General features: G+C 38.5%; 1 protein-coding gene across 2 annotated transcripts in view; it reads right to left on the reverse strand.

Annotated features, from left to right (window-relative positions):
- Nucleotides 1-19,146, reverse strand: part of LOC131223001 (tRNase Z TRZ3, mitochondrial-like) — a 33,069-nt gene extending 13,923 nt beyond the window's left edge. Inside the window, exons 1-9 of one of the 2 annotated variants that reach the window (XM_058218278.1) lie at nucleotides 18,739-19,146; nucleotides 18,011-18,100; nucleotides 9,916-9,960; nucleotides 9,776-9,830; nucleotides 9,000-9,043; nucleotides 8,130-8,642; nucleotides 7,289-7,557; nucleotides 3,330-3,477; nucleotides 3,181-3,231 (exon numbers count right to left, since the gene is read on the reverse strand). In XM_058218278.1, the coding sequence (XP_058074261.1) occupies nucleotides 3,181-3,231; nucleotides 3,330-3,477; nucleotides 7,289-7,557; nucleotides 8,130-8,642; nucleotides 9,000-9,043; nucleotides 9,776-9,830; nucleotides 9,916-9,960; nucleotides 18,011-18,100; nucleotides 18,739-19,101 (1,578 nt within the window). In that variant the 5' untranslated portion in view covers nucleotides 19,102-19,146. The remainder of the gene's footprint in view (nucleotides 1-3,180; nucleotides 3,232-3,329; nucleotides 3,478-7,288; nucleotides 7,558-8,129; nucleotides 8,643-8,999; nucleotides 9,044-9,775; nucleotides 9,831-9,915; nucleotides 9,961-18,010; nucleotides 18,101-18,738) is intronic. The other variant, XM_058218279.1, reaches the window with a different exon arrangement.
- Between the last annotated feature and the right edge of the window lie 402 nt (nucleotides 19,147-19,548).

Consider the following 19,548-nt stretch of genomic DNA (forward strand, 5'->3'; position numbering starts at 1 on the left):
CCCTAAGAAGCTCCAAGGCAAAACCTGTCCAATATAAGCAAATAAAAACATAAAGTCACTAATTCGAAAATAGAAAAAAATTATAAAATGACACCCCAAATCTGTAAAATGCACATTAACATATTCTACCATGATTAACACATCATATGGCATGATTAAAACAGTAATACAACCATTAAAAATTGATTTTTCGAATTTAAAAAAAAAAGGGACAAAATTCATGCGTAAATAGAAAAAAATATTTAAAAAATATAAAATGGGACCCCAAATCTGTAAAATGCACATTAACATGTTCTACTATGATTAACACATCATATGGAGTGATTAAAACAGCAAAACAATCATTAAAAATTGATTTTTCGAATTTTAAAAAAAAGGGGCAAAATTCATGCGTAAATAGAAAAAAATTTTAAAAATATAAAATGGGACCCCAAATCTGTAAAATGCACATTAACATGTTCTACTATGATTAACACATCATATGGAGTGATTAAAACAGCAAAACAATCATTAAAAATTGATTTTTCGAATTTTAAAAAAAAAGGGGAAAAATTCATGCGAAAATAGAAAAAAATATTTAAAAAATATAAAAAGGGACCCCAAATCTGTAAAATGCACATTAACATGTTCTACTATGATTAACACATCAAATGGAGTGATTAAAACAACAAAACAAACATTAAAATTTTATTTTTCTATTTATAAAAAAAAGGGTCAAAATTCATGCGTAAATAGAAAAAAATATTTAAAAAATATAAAATGGGACCCCAAATCTGTAAAATGCACATTAACATGTTCTACTATGATTAACACATCATATGGAGTGATTAAAACAGCAAAACAATCATTAAAAATTGATTTTTTGAATTTTAAAAAAAAGGGGCAAAATTCATGCGTAAATAGAAAAAAATATTAAAAAAATATTAAATGGCACCCCAAATCTGTAAAATGGATATTAACATGTTCTACTATGATTAACACATCATATGAGATAATTAAAACAGCAAAACATATTAAAAAAAGTATAAATACCTATTTTTGATAAATTTATGAAAAATGGCCCACCAAGCTTTGATTCAACAAAATCCGCCAATATAATGTGTTTTTTACTCAAATATCCAGCCAAGGTTGGTCGAAATTAGCAGTAGAAGGAGTGAGAAGGAGTTTGGAAGCAAGAAGTTTCGAAAAAACATCAAAAACGGACCTTAAAATGCAAAAAAATATGGCCGTTTTTCGACCGTTACGGGGCTGACCGTTACGGGTGATCGTTACGCCCGTATCGGCCGTTACGCCCGTATCGGCCGATACGGGTACAAAAATTGGTATCGGCCGATACGGCCCCGAATCGGGTAACGGTGCGTACCGTTACCGTTACGTATCGGCCGTAGCCGATACGTAACCGATTTGGCATTCCTTGATTCAATGGCACAAGGCCATCACCATCATCATCGTCATCTAAGCCTTATCCCAACTAATTGGGGTCAGCTACATGAATCCTTCTCCTCCATTCCACTCTATCAAGGGTCATAACTTCAGTCAGACCATAGGTCATTTGTCTTTTCTTGCTACCCCCACCACCCACGTCCTTTTAGGCCTTCCCCTTGCCCTGTTAGAGCCTTCAATTTGTACCAATTCACTCTTCAACAACAAAAGGTGAGACAAAGCGATCAGGTGGGCTTCATCTCAAGAAGCCAGTTGAAGTACAACATCGACAAAAATCAAGATCTAGTAATGTGAGTTCCATTGGATACTATGCGCCAAATATAGAAAACAACTTTTTTTTTCATGTTTGATAAAAAGCTTGGGTTTCAACAACATCAAAGAATTCAAAAGAATCAGATAACCATCCATGGGACAGTTAGAGGCGTTAGACCGAAGTATTCAATAATGAAAATGGTGGCCATTATGATACGGGCCACAATGGCCATTACAGGTGCGTAACGGCCATAACAAACCTTTGGCAGTCATTTTTTTTTTTAAAGGAAAAACCGTATTTGCCTGTATAGGCCAAGGTATTCAATGATGGTAATGGTAGCCGTAACGGCTGTTACAGATCCTATATATATATATATATATATCAGTGTTTTAAATAGCGGTAGCGTGATGCGTAGCGCTCTGCCCTCTATAGCGAGTAGCGTAAATACGTAGCATGTAGCGTAAGCTACACGATACTTCTATTTTTTAATTTAAAAATAGGACAAATATAATAAATAGTGAAAAAAAATGAAAAAAAAATATAAAAATGCCCAAAATATGATTCATTTTTTCAATTATAAGCATGTTCAAAAAAGTTATTAGTTATCATTTATCAAAAGCCAATCCACATATATAAGCCAAATCAAATAATTATCACATCAACAACTTTCTAAACAAACCACTTTAATTAATAGTCTAATTGAAACCACAAGTCACAACTATGAAAAGAAATAAAAATCCCATAGGTTAAAAGTATCAAGTATAATATAAGTGTCACATTCCTCAACATTAGAAACAAAGAAAACATGAAAAAAATAATTAAAAAAATAAAATAGTAAAAAAATACCTTGTAGCTTACGCTACGGATGCTACGCGCTACGTAGCTGTAGCGTACGCTACGACCCTTGTAGCGTACGCTACCGGGGATTTACGCTATTTGGGACGCTATGTAGCGCTACGGCCACGCTACGCTACGTAGCGTACGCTACGGGCGCTATTTGAAACACTGATATATATATATATATATATAACATAAAAACCGTTACAGGACCTTTTTCTGTAACAGCTGTTATGTAACCGTTTTTAAATACCTTGGTATCGGCCCGTCACAAGCCATTTTTTCCAAATTGGGCATCACAGCTCCATATCGCATAACAGTCACCATCATTACCTTTAGGTAATGGCCATTAATGGCCACAACAGAACTGTTTTCAAAACCATGTGCCGAACACAACAGCTGAATTCAGTATATCATGCAGCAGGGGAAATTCTATTTGATTTATCATTTTCCAGTTGTTCAAGCAATCCAAATCACGAAAGCTAGAAGCAGCTTGATTTAAAATACACGCTAACATCTTAACAGAAATGCCATTTAAAACTACTATATTGTCCAGAATATAGTAGTAAGATACGCATGAGAATAAATACCAAAGGTTTGCAACTCCAACAACACTCACTGAGTTAGAAGGCCATCCTGCATCATACCTTGAGAAGATTTTCGGCAGAAAGGCTTTGACCAAGTGTTGGAGAAGAATCCTAGAAAGACGAAATTAACCGCTCAATTTCCATTCCATCTGAAAAAATTAAGTTCTAACCGAACGAGAATGAGTCTTGGAAAATAATAACAAACAAACCTCACTTGAAGTAATGGTGTTTGGATCGATGGTGTCGGTGTACCCAAGGGACCAGAATCCTGGAGCTGGGAAGAACTGAGGGCACAGGTAATTAAGCCGTGATGCAATTCTTGCACTGGATTTGAGAATTGGAACTTCCATGTTCTTGCTGTAAATAGAAAAATGTGGCAATGCAAAATGAGAACAGATGCATAAAGTCCATCTGCAGTTACTGTGCTCAAAGTCAAAAGGTTAAAATTATAGCCACCCTCAATTGGACACATAATCCACCTGGAGTTTCAACTAATGTTCAAAAACTCAGACCAATGCAAAATGAGAACAGATGCATAAAGTCCATTTGCAGTTACTGTGCTCAAACTCAAAAGGTTAATTATAGCCACCCTCAATTTGACAAATAATCCACCTGTAGTTTCAACTAATGTTAAAAAACTCAGACTTGACTCAGCAATTGTTTTTTGATCTCTGACTCTATCTGAGTGAGTCAATTGAAAAGTCATTGACATTTATCATCACCATCAAAGCCTATCCCAGTTAAATAGGGTCAGCTACACAAACCCAGTTCCAGCATTCGACTCTTAGGATTCATAAGAAAAAATGTGGCTAAAGTTTGACACTGGCTGCCAACCTGATGCAATCCTACTCTTTTACCAGGCTTTGGACCAACAATGAGAGCATAAAATTCCAAGTGGCAGATATGTGTGTCTATATATATATATATATATATATGGAAATGGTACTATGAGGTCGACCTCATGGGAAGTTCCCATGAGGTCGAACTGTGTGGGCCCCACTGTGATGTGTGTTGAACATCAACACCGTGCATTTCATGGGTCCCCTTTAGGGTATGGGATATCCCAAAAATCAGCTGTATACAGAACTCATGTGGGCCGTACCATCTAAAACCATGAGACATGTCTAAAACATATAAAAGCACTCGGTGGGGCTCACTTGAGTTTTGGATGCAGCTGAAACTTGGTCCGACCCCTCATCCAAGTGGGACACACACAATGGATGGGCTGGATTTGTGAACCACATCTCGGTGGGCCCAATAAATGATTATGAATGTTTTAATGGGAGGGTAACTCCTCTCAATTGTTGTATGTGGTGTGGCCCACCCAAGTCATGGATTGACTTGATTTTTAAGCATGTGGCCCATCATGGAATGGTGCATCTGACTAATGGGGTAGACGCCCGACACACATCACGGTGGGGCCCACACAACTTGACCTCACGGGAAGTTCCCATGAGGTCGACCTCATAATACCATTTCCCACACACACACACACACACACATATGCAACTAGCCATGTGTGGGACCCATCATGGTGTATTTATGACATCCAATCCATCCAGAAGGGTTGCCTGTAATATCCCCTGCATTTTAAAGGGTAGTTTAGCCTTTTCCTTTCATCATGTGTAATGTTTTGATTTTTCTATCTTAATTGTTATGTATGTAGAAATTTTGATGTGTACACTTTCATGTACATGCGCTTTTACACTAAATGTCATCTTTAGTCATTTATATTCAATATTACACTCATCTGATTACCAAACTGACCGTAGAAATACCAAATTGACATTACATCTAGCTATTTGACCATTTTTGTCTTCATTGAACCACTTCATCTTAGTGATCTCATCTTAGAACCATTAGATCCGCACGCGTCCATGACCATCCAAGGATGTGAACCGACCATCGTGTTTAGTAAGATGCAAATGAACCTTTCCTACCATTACTTTTTCATTTCAATGGATCCTTAAGTGTTAAATAAAAACCTAGAAAAAAAAATAAAAAATCTTTGGGTTTATATGCATATACTTCTTAGGTCATGCTCAAAAGAATGTTTACACATCCGATCGTGATGAAATTTTAACCAAACATCACTTGACTCATTAGAATCGTACTCCTACGATTTCCACCCATGGATCTTCGAATCCAACCACTCATCGCAATTTCATGTTATATCTCCTTAATGGCCCGCCCGATCATTGAACCGTAACTACCATTATGATACTCTTATTTTGCCCATAAATCTCATAGGTTTACTTTTTGGAATACACTGTGTTTGGACATGTTTCTAAGGCCTTCGAGCCATAGAGAAGCTTTAGTAAAATTCTATCAATTTGAAAGTGCATCAAACATTGTTTAAAGGAAACGGCAGCGCCAGTGCTGCTCTCTCTCTCTCTCTCTCTCTCTCTCTCTCTCTGGTCTCTATGTAACACATGCCCAAACGGAAGGTGGGGTCCACAATTCCAGCCAATCCTAGGCTGGTGACACACGCGACAACAAAAGATAAAGAAAGACGGTTCTGGCAGTGTTACACGTTGTAACCGTGACCGATTTGGGAGGTTTGGCATGATCTAGGGTGGTCCAACAAGGGGAAAATAGGTTGGGTTCAAGTGGTGTCCACCATTCAATCATCAGGGGTCCTTTGGTCTCTCAAGTGTGTAAATCTGTGTGATTGATTGGGTCATTCATTCAATGGATCTTGAATGAATGGACGGGGTGAATGTGAGGTTTGATTTAGTGTTTTTGGGGCTGGTCCACAAAGTAAGGTTGCACTCAAGACAGAAAACCAATGAATGGATTAAATTTGGGGTGGTACGGGCCACCAAGTAAGATATGATGGACGGTTGAGAATTATTCCAAAAGTTTCACACATGGAAACCCTTAAATTTTTTCAACTTATTTTAGAAATTGACCTAACCTTCGTGTGGGTCCCACACGATGCATAAGTGGTCCCCCTAGAAACTAAACCTATGATCTCGAAGTATACCACAAGTACTAGCTAATGCACCGTTAAAATTGAAGCATACCACCCAAAAACCTTGAAATTCACTTGTTGGCCCACTCAATGGTTGGATCTATAGGTAATCATGTTAGACCAGTTAGATGCCATACGCATACCACGGTGGGCTCCACACCCCAAACTACTTGTAGTTGAGACCTTCCTATATACATGCATAAACATGGACACATACAATCTAATTACTAGTAAATGGCACCTGCATTGTAGTCATAACCCAAGGGTGTTTTCCACTTAAGTATTGTAATGGAAAGAATTTGCACACGACTTTCTTGCAACCAAAATAACCACATTTTTATATGTAAACTCAAGGATGAAGGTGAAAAAGCACATACTGGTACAAAAGGTTAATGACGTTAAAATCTTCTTTTACAACTGATATTGTACAAAAACAAAAACAAAAAAACTGAAAAAGATCACTACTCAGTGAGAACTATAGTCCTCACCTTGCCATTGGTGAAAGGCAAAGGCACCACCTTTAAATGATGGTAACATCTATGTTTCACATGGCCTCATATTTCTGCAGCAAATAGGAGGCGATATAAAAATAATGAGAATGTAGCCCTTTGAGTTTGGATTTGTACTCAGAGGCAGGCAAAGAAGAGCCATCCTAGTTGAGCTCAAAATCAACTGGTGAATTTTTAAACACAAACTCCTAGTTCCAAGCACAATCATACTATTATGAGAACCACTAATACATACAGTACACTAACAAGCAAATCTAAAATCTCTATTTATGGTTCTTTAGCATCAATGAGACTAAAGGAATGACTGCACCTTCTTCATGGTTCTTTAGTGTCAATGAGACTAAAGGAATGGCTGCACATTCTTTAGATATGTAAATATGGGCTTGAGCACAAGAACCCAATATTGAAAGTTGAAACGCAGTAGCAGTCTGTCTACGACAAGGGCACGGGCTTGAAGCCTTGAACCCAAAATAGCCCCTGTTTTCTCCACTCTTATTAATCAAATCTTCATTTCTTATATATAAAAGATGACTTTATTCGGAGTCCAAAAATGTCAAAGAGGCAACAGCATGATGACAAGTACAAAGAGAATATGCATGCTATCAGAGAAACAGTATAGCATACTATGTAAAAATGATTACTAGGAGTAACAGACAGGATCGAACTCATAGGAACCAAACCTCACATTTCATGTCCAGCCATGATGTGTTGCGCCCCACCAAATCTTTTCATCCACTTCTGGTAATCTGCAGTCATGGTGACAGAAGCTGGACCCAAGTGGATCACACAATTCACAGACTTCATACTGTCTTGAGGTTTGTCTACATTATCTGCATAATAATCATTAAGGGATTGTATTGACAACAATCCCTGCAAATGAGATGATGTGGGACAGTCAACGAGAAGGACAATCGGTCCGGGGGATGAAGGGCCCAGTACGTCACTTGGATTAACCTGCACAGAGCCAAATGAGGAATCATTCGAACCCAAAATGCATTGGATACAAACACATGTTGATGCCCTTAGATAAGAGGCAGACAACACAAAAATACATGTAATGGTAAACAATGTGAGGAAGACCTACATGCAGTGAAGACCAATAGAAAATTCCATCAAGCATGTGAGATCATGAACTACAGAAGAACCAAAACAATGTTTACCCATACCCAATTAACTTAGAAAAAGGACATGTGACATGAGGATATGCTAGAAAATCTGACAAGCTGACACATCCATACACTTATAAATAAAATATATTTATTTATCAAAATATAAATTCATAAAAGCATAAAATATTGGAAAACAAAAGCATATCAAATATAGACATAAGAATAACATACAATTCATACTAAAAGACACTTGTCGAAGAAAAAAAAAAAAAAAACTAAAAGATACCCCCCCCCCCCCCCCCCCATCTATGAGATATTTGTCTAACGGTACATTTTTAAAAGAACTGGAGATCCTTGTTGCATTGCCCATAACAAACCAAATGCAAGAAGACTGTAGACAACTTTCACATAACGCACCATAATGTTTTGACGATCTGACATAACTGAATTTCCGAGCTGCAGTTCCCGATACTTTGGTCCGGGTTTCAATCCAAGTGCGGCGGCTTTTGCGGGATCAAATTTTCCCTTGATTTCGGGCAATTCACAGGCATAAACCACAGAAATATCGCCAGGTTTTAACATGGGTCCTGCTCTTCGGGTTGAACTTAGCGTGCATGGTACAAGAGGCTTTGAAAAGCAGTCCATGTTTTCTTCTAAAGCTACAGCACTTGAGTTCGACACGTTAACATCTTCCTTTTGGATCACTTCTGAGCAACTTGGTCTCAGCAGAATTGCCGATATCTTGACAACTTCATCGTCAATGAGAACTATGGGATCTGTAAATTTGCCCAGATCAGACTTTGAAAAAGCAGATCCAGCAGCATTGGACCCTGGCCCAAAGCTTCGTGTGTGGACCATGGCAGCAGTCGGGATGAACGACCGCATTGCATCAACTAAATATTTGAGATCAGAGGGTCCCCATACATTGACCTTCAAGACAGAAACTAAAGTTACGATAATGAGAGCACAAAATAAGAGATTACGGTAGAACCAAATGAGATGGCATAAGGTGCATAGCCCCAACCAAGGTTTTAAAACTCGTTTCAGAGTGTCTTCCTCTAAGGACAGAACTGCCATAACTCATCTGGTTTCAACAAAAACCAACTAGCCATGTAACAAGTTGTCTGGAACAGATAAATGTTCAGGGGTGTCACTTAGTTTGTTCTCTAGCAAAACTGAGTTGCCTCAGGCGAGTCGACTCGGCTTTAACAAAGTTTTAATACCTTGATAGCAATTAGAGTTTCTTGCTCCAAAGAAAAGTTTTGTGAAGCCTGCAGAGTTACTTACAGACATCCCTTCATCTCCCATGCCAGCTAAAGTCAATAGAAGACCTGCTTGGTATAGAGAACTAGTCAGTCAATCACTCTAACATCTTTCACTGCAGTTCAGAACCTAGAATAAGCTTTAATGCTGGAGTTACTTTAAATTAAAAAAATAAAAAATAAAAATGGTCAGTTTTGGTATTTTACTCAGAACAGTTTGTTTGATCTTTTAACACAATAAAATAAAGCATAATGATAAACTGGAAAAGCTAATAACTAAGGGGCAGTGCCCCAATGGTACTGGGCAGATTTGGGGTCCACATAACGAATGCATAAAATCAAAAGCCAATCATATGAGTCAAGAGTACCCCTAGGGCCCTCAAATTAGGGTGATTTGTGAATCAGGTGGGCCACACAGCAGGGAACAAGTTGGGAGGGAATTTCCACCCTTGACTTGTGTGAAGGGCCCACCAAATTGTGTATATGAAGTCCAGGCCATCATCCAGACCCTTCATCTGGTCTGGATGAAGGTTCAAGTTGAAAATCAGGCTGTTTTGAAATTCAGGTGGGTGTATGTGACCTCTCAAAACTTTCCCTGCATTGTGGCCCACGTAATTGTTGGATCAGACTGATTTTTGGATCATGGGGGTAGTATGACTAGACAAATCCAATGAATGGGTTGGATGGATTTCATACATCATGCAGGCCCACATCTGCCAAGTACCACTGCAAGCTTATGGTGGTACCGGTACCACTTGAGGACGCCCCAATAACTATTATCAAAGCCAACTTTGTGCTAACCTGGAAGTCCGCCTGCAGTTTCTGAACAAACACGAGTAAGAAACATGTGATCAATCTGAAGGAAAACACAGAACACAGTCAGTATACATCCAATTTGGGAAACAGTTTCAATAATTCACAGATGGAGTGGCATCTCATACCTTCGATAACTTAATCTTGTGCTCGGTGCAGAAACGTTGCAACCCCTGGAACAAAAAGAACTCATTCAGAAAAAAGCAGACCACTCTTGAAAAGAATTCATTTGGAAACATTTATAAGGATCCCACATAATATTGAGATAGAGAAGATGGAAAAGAGTGCAGGTAACAGCCGTGGTGATGATGACAATAATGCCAGCAGGGCCATAGTTGATGGAGTGATTAAGCCCAACAATGATGCCAACAGTGGTACCAAAATTATGGTTAGTGTCATAACAAAAGCAGGCTTGCATATTTGATGCAGGCCCACGACCCACCGCGAGGCCCAACACATGCTGATTTTGGACTGTTTATTTATAGATTTGGGGCCTAAATATAAAAAGTTACAATGTACGATTTGTGGGAGATAACAGGAGGATGTGATGGATGATGCAGGGCTCATTTAAAAATGCATTTGATGATTTTGGGGATTATTTTCTAGATTTGTTTTTACCATTATTAGGCATGTTTAGTTCATTTGAATCAATTAAACATATATGAAATCAATTAGATTGATTTCAAATTAATCTAATAGACGGGGATTTTCATTGAAGATTCATTTAAGGTCCATAAAAGGGGTCTCTATAAAATTTTGGAAAGGGGTAATGATTCTAAAAAATTTTAAGTGTGAGTTTTTCTTGAGTTTTGTAACAGAAGTTTGATATCAAAAGTATTTCTCCCTATATACTCAAATATTCTTGTAGGTGTACTCTTGTCTATTTCTTTGTGATCCAAGTGTTGATATCACATTGACTTGATAACCGGGTTGCACCATTTTGGTATCTGAGCAGGTGATCATTGGGGAACTGTCGACTCTACGACATCTCATAGTGGCTTCGAAGAGAATGAAACGAGAAGAGTTTGAGCAAGTTATCCAATTGATCCATGTACTCATCAAGCACGTAGATCAACTTACACATGCGGTAGGCAATCTCACTAATCAAGTAGGGGAGCTCTAGCATAGAGGGAATTTGGAGACCGAAGTTGGAGCATGTGGACAGGTAAGAAAATACCCCCACCAAAGTCCTAACCAACAACGGGCAGCCCCAGCTTATGAAGACATCAATCGAATCTTTCAATAGTTGGAATGTGACAGTGTGCCCCCAAATTGAAGTAGAAATTTTGAAAACAGTGAAGAGGTCCATGAAGTCAAAGGAAAAGTTAACATATGAAATGATCAATGCATTAATGTTGGACCTACACTTGAATTCACTAATGAATCAATTGACAGATTCATTGATAGTGGTAGTCACATTAATAGACATGCAAATAAGTATCAACACTCAAATTGAAGCACCTTTGTAAAAGATGATTGATGCACGAAAAAGGGACAAATGGTTTAGGATCCACAAAGAACTTTAAAGTTACAACAAACAAGTTAGCACCCATGAAAGTGTAAGTGAAAGAGCCTTCATCTATAGTGGATTCCAACAAAGATTGTGCCAAGCCATCACTTAAGGTTACACCACCAGCTTCCACCAAAGAAGAAAAAGATTAGTCATAAAGGTAATATGAGTCCAAAGGTTATGATTGGTTTTTAACTCAACAATGTGTTCTTTCAAAATCAAGGAGAATTGGTGCAAGCCCACAGCCTGCATAGGCTAACGACCTACTGCAAGGCCCAACACTTGCTGTTTTTGGATTGTATATTTATAGATTTGGGGCCTAAATATTAAAAGGTATAATTTACTGTTTGTGAGAGATATAGGAGGATGTGATGGATGATATAGGGCTGATTTAAAGATGTGATTGAAGATTTTGAGGATAATTTTCCATATTTGCGCTTACCATTATTAGGCTTGTCGCTATCTAAGGTATGCTAAATTGATTTGAGTCAATTAAACATATTGGAAATCAATTAGATTGATTTCATATCAATATAGCAGGTTTTTTTTTTTTTTTTTTTGTTGTTGGGGGGGGGGGTGGTGAGAGGATTTTTATTAAAGATTCATTTAAGGTCTAGAAGGAGGGAGGAGGAAGTAGTGATTATAAAATATTCTGTGTGAGTTTTTCTTTTGAAAGAGAAGAAATTTGAAATCAATAAATTTATCTCCCTTTGTACTCCATTATTCTTGTAGGTGTACTCTTGTTCATTTCTTTGCGATTCTGGTGTTGAGATCTCAGTAACTTGACAATCGGGTTGCACTGATATTCCCAAGTATGGGTATCTTGATCAAATAGACCAATGAACCAAGGTTCAAAGTATTAAAATGTGTAGTTTGTTATTAGGAATGTATAGCAATAATCTCATCGGGCCATGTGGTGCAAAAGTATGCATTTCGATACATAAAGGAAAGTAAGTGTTAAGGGCACATCTAGTGGGGTCATTAGTCGAAGGCCCTCCGTGTTAGTGTTGTGTGCCTTGAAAAGCCAATGACGTGATCTTAACCAATGAATTGATGATCATATCCATAGATCATGATAACCATGGGTCTTGTGTGGACATGCTTTTAACATGTAATTAATATGTGGGTCTAATCAAATGTATCTAAACATGGGATATGGGTCCTATGGGGACATGTTATTATTGTCATAGTTAATATGTGGGTCTATCGTAAACGTATGTAAAGATAGGTTAACGAGGAGGGTTTCCTCTATTATCCTTGGGAACTTTGAGTTTTGTGTATGAAAGTTACTGACCTAGTTATTTGTTGTCAGTGTTTCCATTGTCGACGAAAAATCGATAATATCGCCGATATTATCGGTGTCGCTGGATCGGCGACACCGAAACACCAAAAATTCGTTTCTCTTCCTAATGTCGATGAAATATCGGCGATATTTTCGATTTTATCGGGAAAAAAATAATTATCAGCGACAACTCTCCCTATTATTTTAAAAAAAAAAAAAAAACTAATATAGAAAAAAAAAATCTCTTACCATTTTTTTCTCAAAATCTGCCCGCGGGAGTGGCTTTCGGATGGATTTGGTGGGCCAACCACGTTTAATAGCGCCGGATTTTCAGAGGTAAGAAATCTCTTCTTTTTTTTCTTTGAAAAGAATAGGTTCGAAAGAAACCCAATTTCGACGAGGTTGAAGGGGATTTGGGTTGGGATTTGAAAAGGAGAGAAATTTCGGGAAAGATAATCGGAATTTTTTTTAAGGCGGAAAAAACGATGGAAGCTTTTTCGGTGAAGATGAGACGAAAGGGGCGCGGATTAGATACTGACAGGTTGAGTAGCTAGACTAGCTACTGAAGTGACGTCACTAAGTTCCGTGGGCCCCATCATGATGTATGTTTTGTATCCACGCCTTCCATCCATTTGGAGAGATCATTTTAGGGCAATATCCAAAGAATTGAGTTAAATCCAATGATCCAGTGGGCCCCAGCATAGAAAACTGTGGGAACAGTGACGTCCACCATTAAAAACTTCTGAAGGCCACAAAAGGTTTAGATCAAGCTTATATTTATGTTTTCCCTTATTTCATGTATTTTTTAACTTTTGAATGGGTTGGATTTCAAATAATCATTATGGTGGGCCGTAGGATAATTTCAACGGTGGGAATCACTCTCCCCACTACTTTCTGTGGCGGGGTCCGGTACAGATTTTTATCTCCCTCATTCATTGGCTCCTGCCCTAAAATGATATCTCAAAATGGATGGACGGTGTGGATACAACACATACATCATAGTGGGGCCCACATAACTTGGTGACGTCACTTCCGTGGCGGACTCGCGATTCAACCTGTCAGTATCTAATCCGCATCCGCGTGGGTACGTGTCATGCGATGACGAGCGCTGAAGCTCCTCGAGCTCCGAGTTGTACGAACGGTTCAAAGGTTATCAAAATTAAATGGGCCCCAAATTGATGTATTTATTACATCCATACCGTTCATTCATTTTTCAAATTCATTTTAGAGCATGAATCAAAAAATAAATCATAACCTAATCTCAAATGGACCACACTAGAAATAGCAATGGTTAATGATTTTCACCGTTAAAACATTTGTAGGGCCCACCATAAAGTTTATTTTCAATTAAATCTGTTCATAAGGTCAAAAATACCTAGATTAAGAGGAAAAATACATAATATTGATCCAAAACTTATGTGACCCCAAAAAAGGTTTCAATGGTATACATTCAATCCCCCACTGCTTTTTGCGGTGTGATCCACTTGATCTTTATATCTATCTTATTTTTCAGCTCAAGCCTTAATACGAGCTCATAAAATGAATGGATGGTTTGGATATAACACATACCTCATGATGGGACTCATAGAACTTGCTGACGTCAGTACACCCAGATACTTGGTACACCAGCCAAGACGAAAGCTCCCTTTTAGAGTATGAACTCGGTGCAATTACGGGGCTTTACAAATAGTGGTGCGTCTCTCACGACGAGGCCCACATTGATATATTTATTTTTTATGCACACCGTTCATAGGTCTTTTCAGATTATTATAAGACACTAGCCCAAAAAATGAAATAGATTGATATCTAAGCTGGGCCATATTTTAAGAAAGAGTGTTGGTTGAACCTCCACCATTAAAAACTTCTTTGAGCCTACATTAATGTTTTTATGTTTTTGTAATGTTTATTTGTCATCCAACCTAAGGTCTCGTAAACCTTTATATAAAAAAGAATAAATATTAGGTTGGTCCAAAACTTCTGTAATCCATGAGAAGGTTTTAATGGCCTATCACCACTGTTTCTCATGTGAAGGTCCACCAAAGATTTGAATCTGCTTCATTTTTTAGATTATACTCTAAATTGATTTTTAAAAATAAATTAACAAGATGGATATACAATAAATATATCAAGGTAGGCCCCACCATAAGTGTTGTACTGTCTTACTGGAGGCTAAGGTTGCACATAATCCACTTTACTCCCTTGCACTACTAAGTGGGTGGGAGGGGGCTATTATTTATTTATTTATTATTATTATTATTATTTTCAATTCATCCCAGCAGGAATGGGACCATGAACTGTTTGAATGTATATAAACATCATGCTGGACCAAGGAGGTTTATTTGTCATCCAAGTTGAAACCTTCCTAAGAGCTATGGCCCACAGTGGTATTTATTTGTCATCCAAGTTGTTCATAAGATCACACAGAGATAGATGAAGTTAAAATACAAAAATGACATGGATCCAAAACTTTTGTGGCCCCTAATGATTTTTCAACAGTAGGCATGTTCAATTCACATTGTTTCCTGTGGTGTGGTCCATTTGAGCATTGGATGGAGCATTGGATATGCTTCACCTTTGAGATCAAGCCTTAAAATTATCTTGTAAAATGGATGGATGGGGTGGATAAAATACATAAATCACAATGGGCCCCACATAGTTGACTCAGTACGATAAGCATACTGATTTATATGGTGCGCATGTGTCACTTGTTTGTATCTTTGGATTGATGGGTCGATGCTCTGTGGGGCCATCATAATGATAAATATTTTATCAATGTCGTCCATTTATTTTGATAGATAATTTTAAGGCATGAGTCCAAAATGAGACAGATTTGCATCTCAGGTGGACCACACTAAGGGAAATAGTGGTGATTAAATGCCCACCATTAAAAACAGTGGTATGGCCCACCACCAGATTTTTGGATCCGCCTAACTTTTAGAACATTATCCTATTGTGGCCTTTCAAAACAGATGGTAGGAGTGAATTTGTGACATACATCTCTATCATGCAAAAAACCACACTAATTGGATAATCCAATCCATCCTTGATTTGGCATCTTTGAATTCATTCACTTTTACATGTCTTAATTTCTGTATGCCAGCTTCATTTGTAATATATAAACTCATTTTAGTTGTTATTAAAGTGATTTTTTATGGCATCGCATGCTTTTTTTGTCCCATTAAATGAAAATTTATTATGTAATGTATTTTTTTTGCAATTTTTTTATTCCTGAATCTGTAAATATGTGTATTCATGTATGTCCTAAAGTTTCACAGAAAAATTTCATCATTTTCTCCATGTTTCCCCATTTTTTCCTGCATTTCCGATTATCGGCGATAACGATATTATATCTTTATCTCTGGCCAGCGAAACTTGTAGCGATACCGACAACTCGAACACTGTTTGTTGTTCATTTGTCTTTATTGCTTTTCCTATTTGCATACAGACCAGGATCAAGCCTCTACCCTTGCGGCCCAATAAGGTTTAGCTTGGGTAGCAGAAATGGTGATGCAAGACAATTAACCACTTGCTCTAAAAGCTCGAACTGTTAAGAGTATGGCGAATTAATCCCTTTTACCTCATAGCCTAGGCCCCACATCTCATGGGCTAGGACCTCGGCCGAACCCTTCTCATGGGCTCGTGGGCCCCAAATCACATGGGCCACCCACTCCTAATGTATCCCCGCATCCCACGGGCTACCTCACTCAAGCCCGGTGTGAAATGCGCATTAATCACCCCCGATAAGGAGTCTCGAACACGAGACCTCCCCCGTGGGCCCCAAATCACATGGGTCACCCACCCCGAGTGTGTCCCTGCATCCATCGGGCTACCTCACTTGAGCCCGTTGTGAAAATGCCCCTGCATTAATCACCCCCGATGAGGAGTCTTAAACACACGACCTCCTACTCCGATACCAATTTGATGCAGGACAATTAATCACTTGCTCTAAAAGCTCGAACTGTTAGAGTATGGCGAATTAATCCCTTTATCTCATAGCCCAGGCCCCACATCTCATGGGTTAGGACCTCGGCCGAACCCCCCTCGTGGGCTCGTGGGCCCCAAATCACATGGGCCGCCCACCCCGAGTGTGTCCCCGCATCCCACGAGCTACCCCACTCGAGCTCAGTGTGAAAATCCTACTGCATTAAATGGGTTAATCCACACTTATGTAAAGAAATGTATTGATAGTTTTTTTATAGGTAAGCTGGACTCAAACCTGAGACCTCAATGTTGAAACACACCGTGTCTACCATCGGGCTACAGGCTTGAATCATTGACACGGTGTTTGCGATATGCATCTAAGACTTGTGTGAGAAAGTGTATCACAATTGAACCCCTCCTAATCCATTGGCACAAGTGCCTGCTTGTACACACCCCACTCCTCCACTCTCACTCGCCTACAAGCATAGACACGAACATACTGCTTGTATCATGATACATTCCAACACAAACACACAATATCAGAATATATTGTCAATTCGTACCTTCCTAGATAAGTCTAAGGTCATGTTTAGATTGGGGGTAAACTAGGAGAAGGTAACATAGAGAAAAATTGTGGCATAAGCGGATGGTAAACTAACATCAACACTAGGTAAAGGGAACCCTTCGCACTTGTTTGTTTTGCTAAAGAGAAGTCCTAGAAAATGCTTTTCCTTTGCATATGAAAGTATTTGGGTTGCCATCCCACAAATTCCCTCCAACATTGCTACTTAAAATGTCACATCAGTAGCAAACTTTTTTCCCACCATTTGAAAAAAAAAATATATATATATATATATATTTTGCCACAGCATCCTCCACTGACTAGCTTATTTCAAAAGCTAGTCAATGACGACCCTCCATAGATTCACCTATATAAGCCATGGCTAAAGTTGCAAAAAATAAGAGCTTCATTCCCGCTTGTGAATAATTTAAGAAGCATGATATTTCCAAGCAAGTGCAAATGTCTTGTCAATGTAACTGAATGCTTCCCCTAGTTTAGCTTCAATCCAGATAAGCTCTAAAGGATTTCAATATCATACCAAGGTTGATGATATCGGTAGACATTGTACCGAATTGGGAATGGATCGTGGCAAATTTATGCAGCAATGCAATACATTTAAACAACATTTTGAATTTTTTATCAGTTAATATGAATCTTGACGTAAATTACACGTTTATAATGGCTACTATATTTGGGATCAAATGCATTTATACAGGAAGAGAGAGAAAGAGAGAGAGAGAGAGAGAGTTAAATGCTAGACCAAGCTCCAAACTATCTTAAAATAATATCAGAATCCCTAATGAAAAAAAGTTCACCAAACATTGGAAATTTAAAGAATATAGCAATCAGATCAGCTTTTTTCTTCAGCTTGTGTGGCTGGAAATAAATACATTAGCATGTCTTACAAGTTAGAACAAGTTCTTCTAGCAAATATTTCTTCACACATACCTCTCCAGCATTGAATATAAATCTTTGCTTGTCGAAGAAAAGCAAAACTGATGGCGATGTATCTTGTGTATCCATTCCAGTCCCCAAAATCTATGAATAGACCAAATTTCAAGGTAAAATCACTAAACTGAATCCAAAATAACCTTTTTTGGAAAATTTTATAACCCATTATAACAAAAGGCTCAAACTTTATATATATGTAAGTGTCGGAAATGGTAGTATGAAGTCGAGCTCTGTGGGCCCCACCATGATGTGTGACGGACATCCATCCTATTAATCAGATTAACCCTTCCAATCCATGACTTAGGTAGGCCACACCACAGACAACGGTTGAGAGTGGATGCCCTCCCATTGAAACCTTCCTGATTGTATATAGGGTCTTGTGAGATGTGTTTTAGACATCCAGCCCATCCATTGTGTGTGTCCCCACTTGGATGTGGGGTCACACCAAAATTTCGGCTATTCCAAAACTAAGGTGGGCCCCACCAAGTGCTTTTAGATGTTTCATGCATGCACGCACGCGCAAGCACGCACGCTACCATGAATCCATAGTCCAAGAACAGAGAAAGACAATTAAATAAAAATCGGAGAAAATACTCAAAAAAATCCCCCTACAGAAAGGGAGAAAAACACAAACCCAAATCCAAACGTCCAGGAAGAGAAACACCAAAAACCTTATAAACAAAAAAGAAAAGAAAAAAAGACATAAAAAGGATCTTTTTTTTCACCTGGACATAACAAATAGTATTGACAGGATTCAACTTCCTGGTTTTAAGCTGAAGGTTCTTGGGCGCTCCCTTCTCTCTCCCTTCTACCCTCCTCTTGTTGAATCCGGCGGTATCTTTTTCATCCATCTCAGCCATTCTTTCTCTGTTCTTGGTGTCTCTGAGATTACTGCTGCTTCTCCTCTGATGGAAAGGCTTTCTCTCTCTCTTGGAAGAAGCTGAGAATAGAGGGAATATAAGAGTCTTTTTAGAGGTATAGGGTTTGCAGGGAATATAAGAAGAAGGGAATGAGAGCTTGAAAGGAAGAGAAAGAGAAGAGGTTGAGTTGGAGGAGAAGAAGAGTCTGACGGTAGAGAGTTGGGGCATTTTTAAGACTCCTCTTATAAAAGGGTTTTAGAGATAAACCCCAAAGTAGGCAACTTCTGCGCCACTGTATGCTATTTTTATGTAAGGGCTGGTACGATACATGTCATCCGTATCGTTGTACGGTGTGCACGAGTCTCCGGAACTGATAAGTGGGATCGTTGTCAGGTAATCCAGACCGTTGGTCTGTTATTTCTTTCCTTCGATGGACCTTGAAGTAAACAGATCATGTATTTGTATCTTATTCTTGTTGAATGTACTGTTGTTGTAGTTCTCTTCTTTAGCCGTTTCTGCAGGCCACGGATCGGAAGGTTTAGAGTGTCTTAACGCTGAGATTTTTAGAGAAGGAGAGTACGTACGTTCTTGTATGAATCATATGAATGGTCTGGATTGCCGAACCATGTGCTCCACTTGAGGATTCATCTCGTCCGTGTTCGAGGTGGGGATTGA

Source organism: Magnolia sinica, chromosome 13 (assembly GCF_029962835.1).
Source record: "Magnolia sinica isolate HGM2019 chromosome 13, MsV1, whole genome shotgun sequence".
Taxonomy (NCBI): Eukaryota; Viridiplantae; Streptophyta; class Magnoliopsida; order Magnoliales; family Magnoliaceae; genus Magnolia; species Magnolia sinica.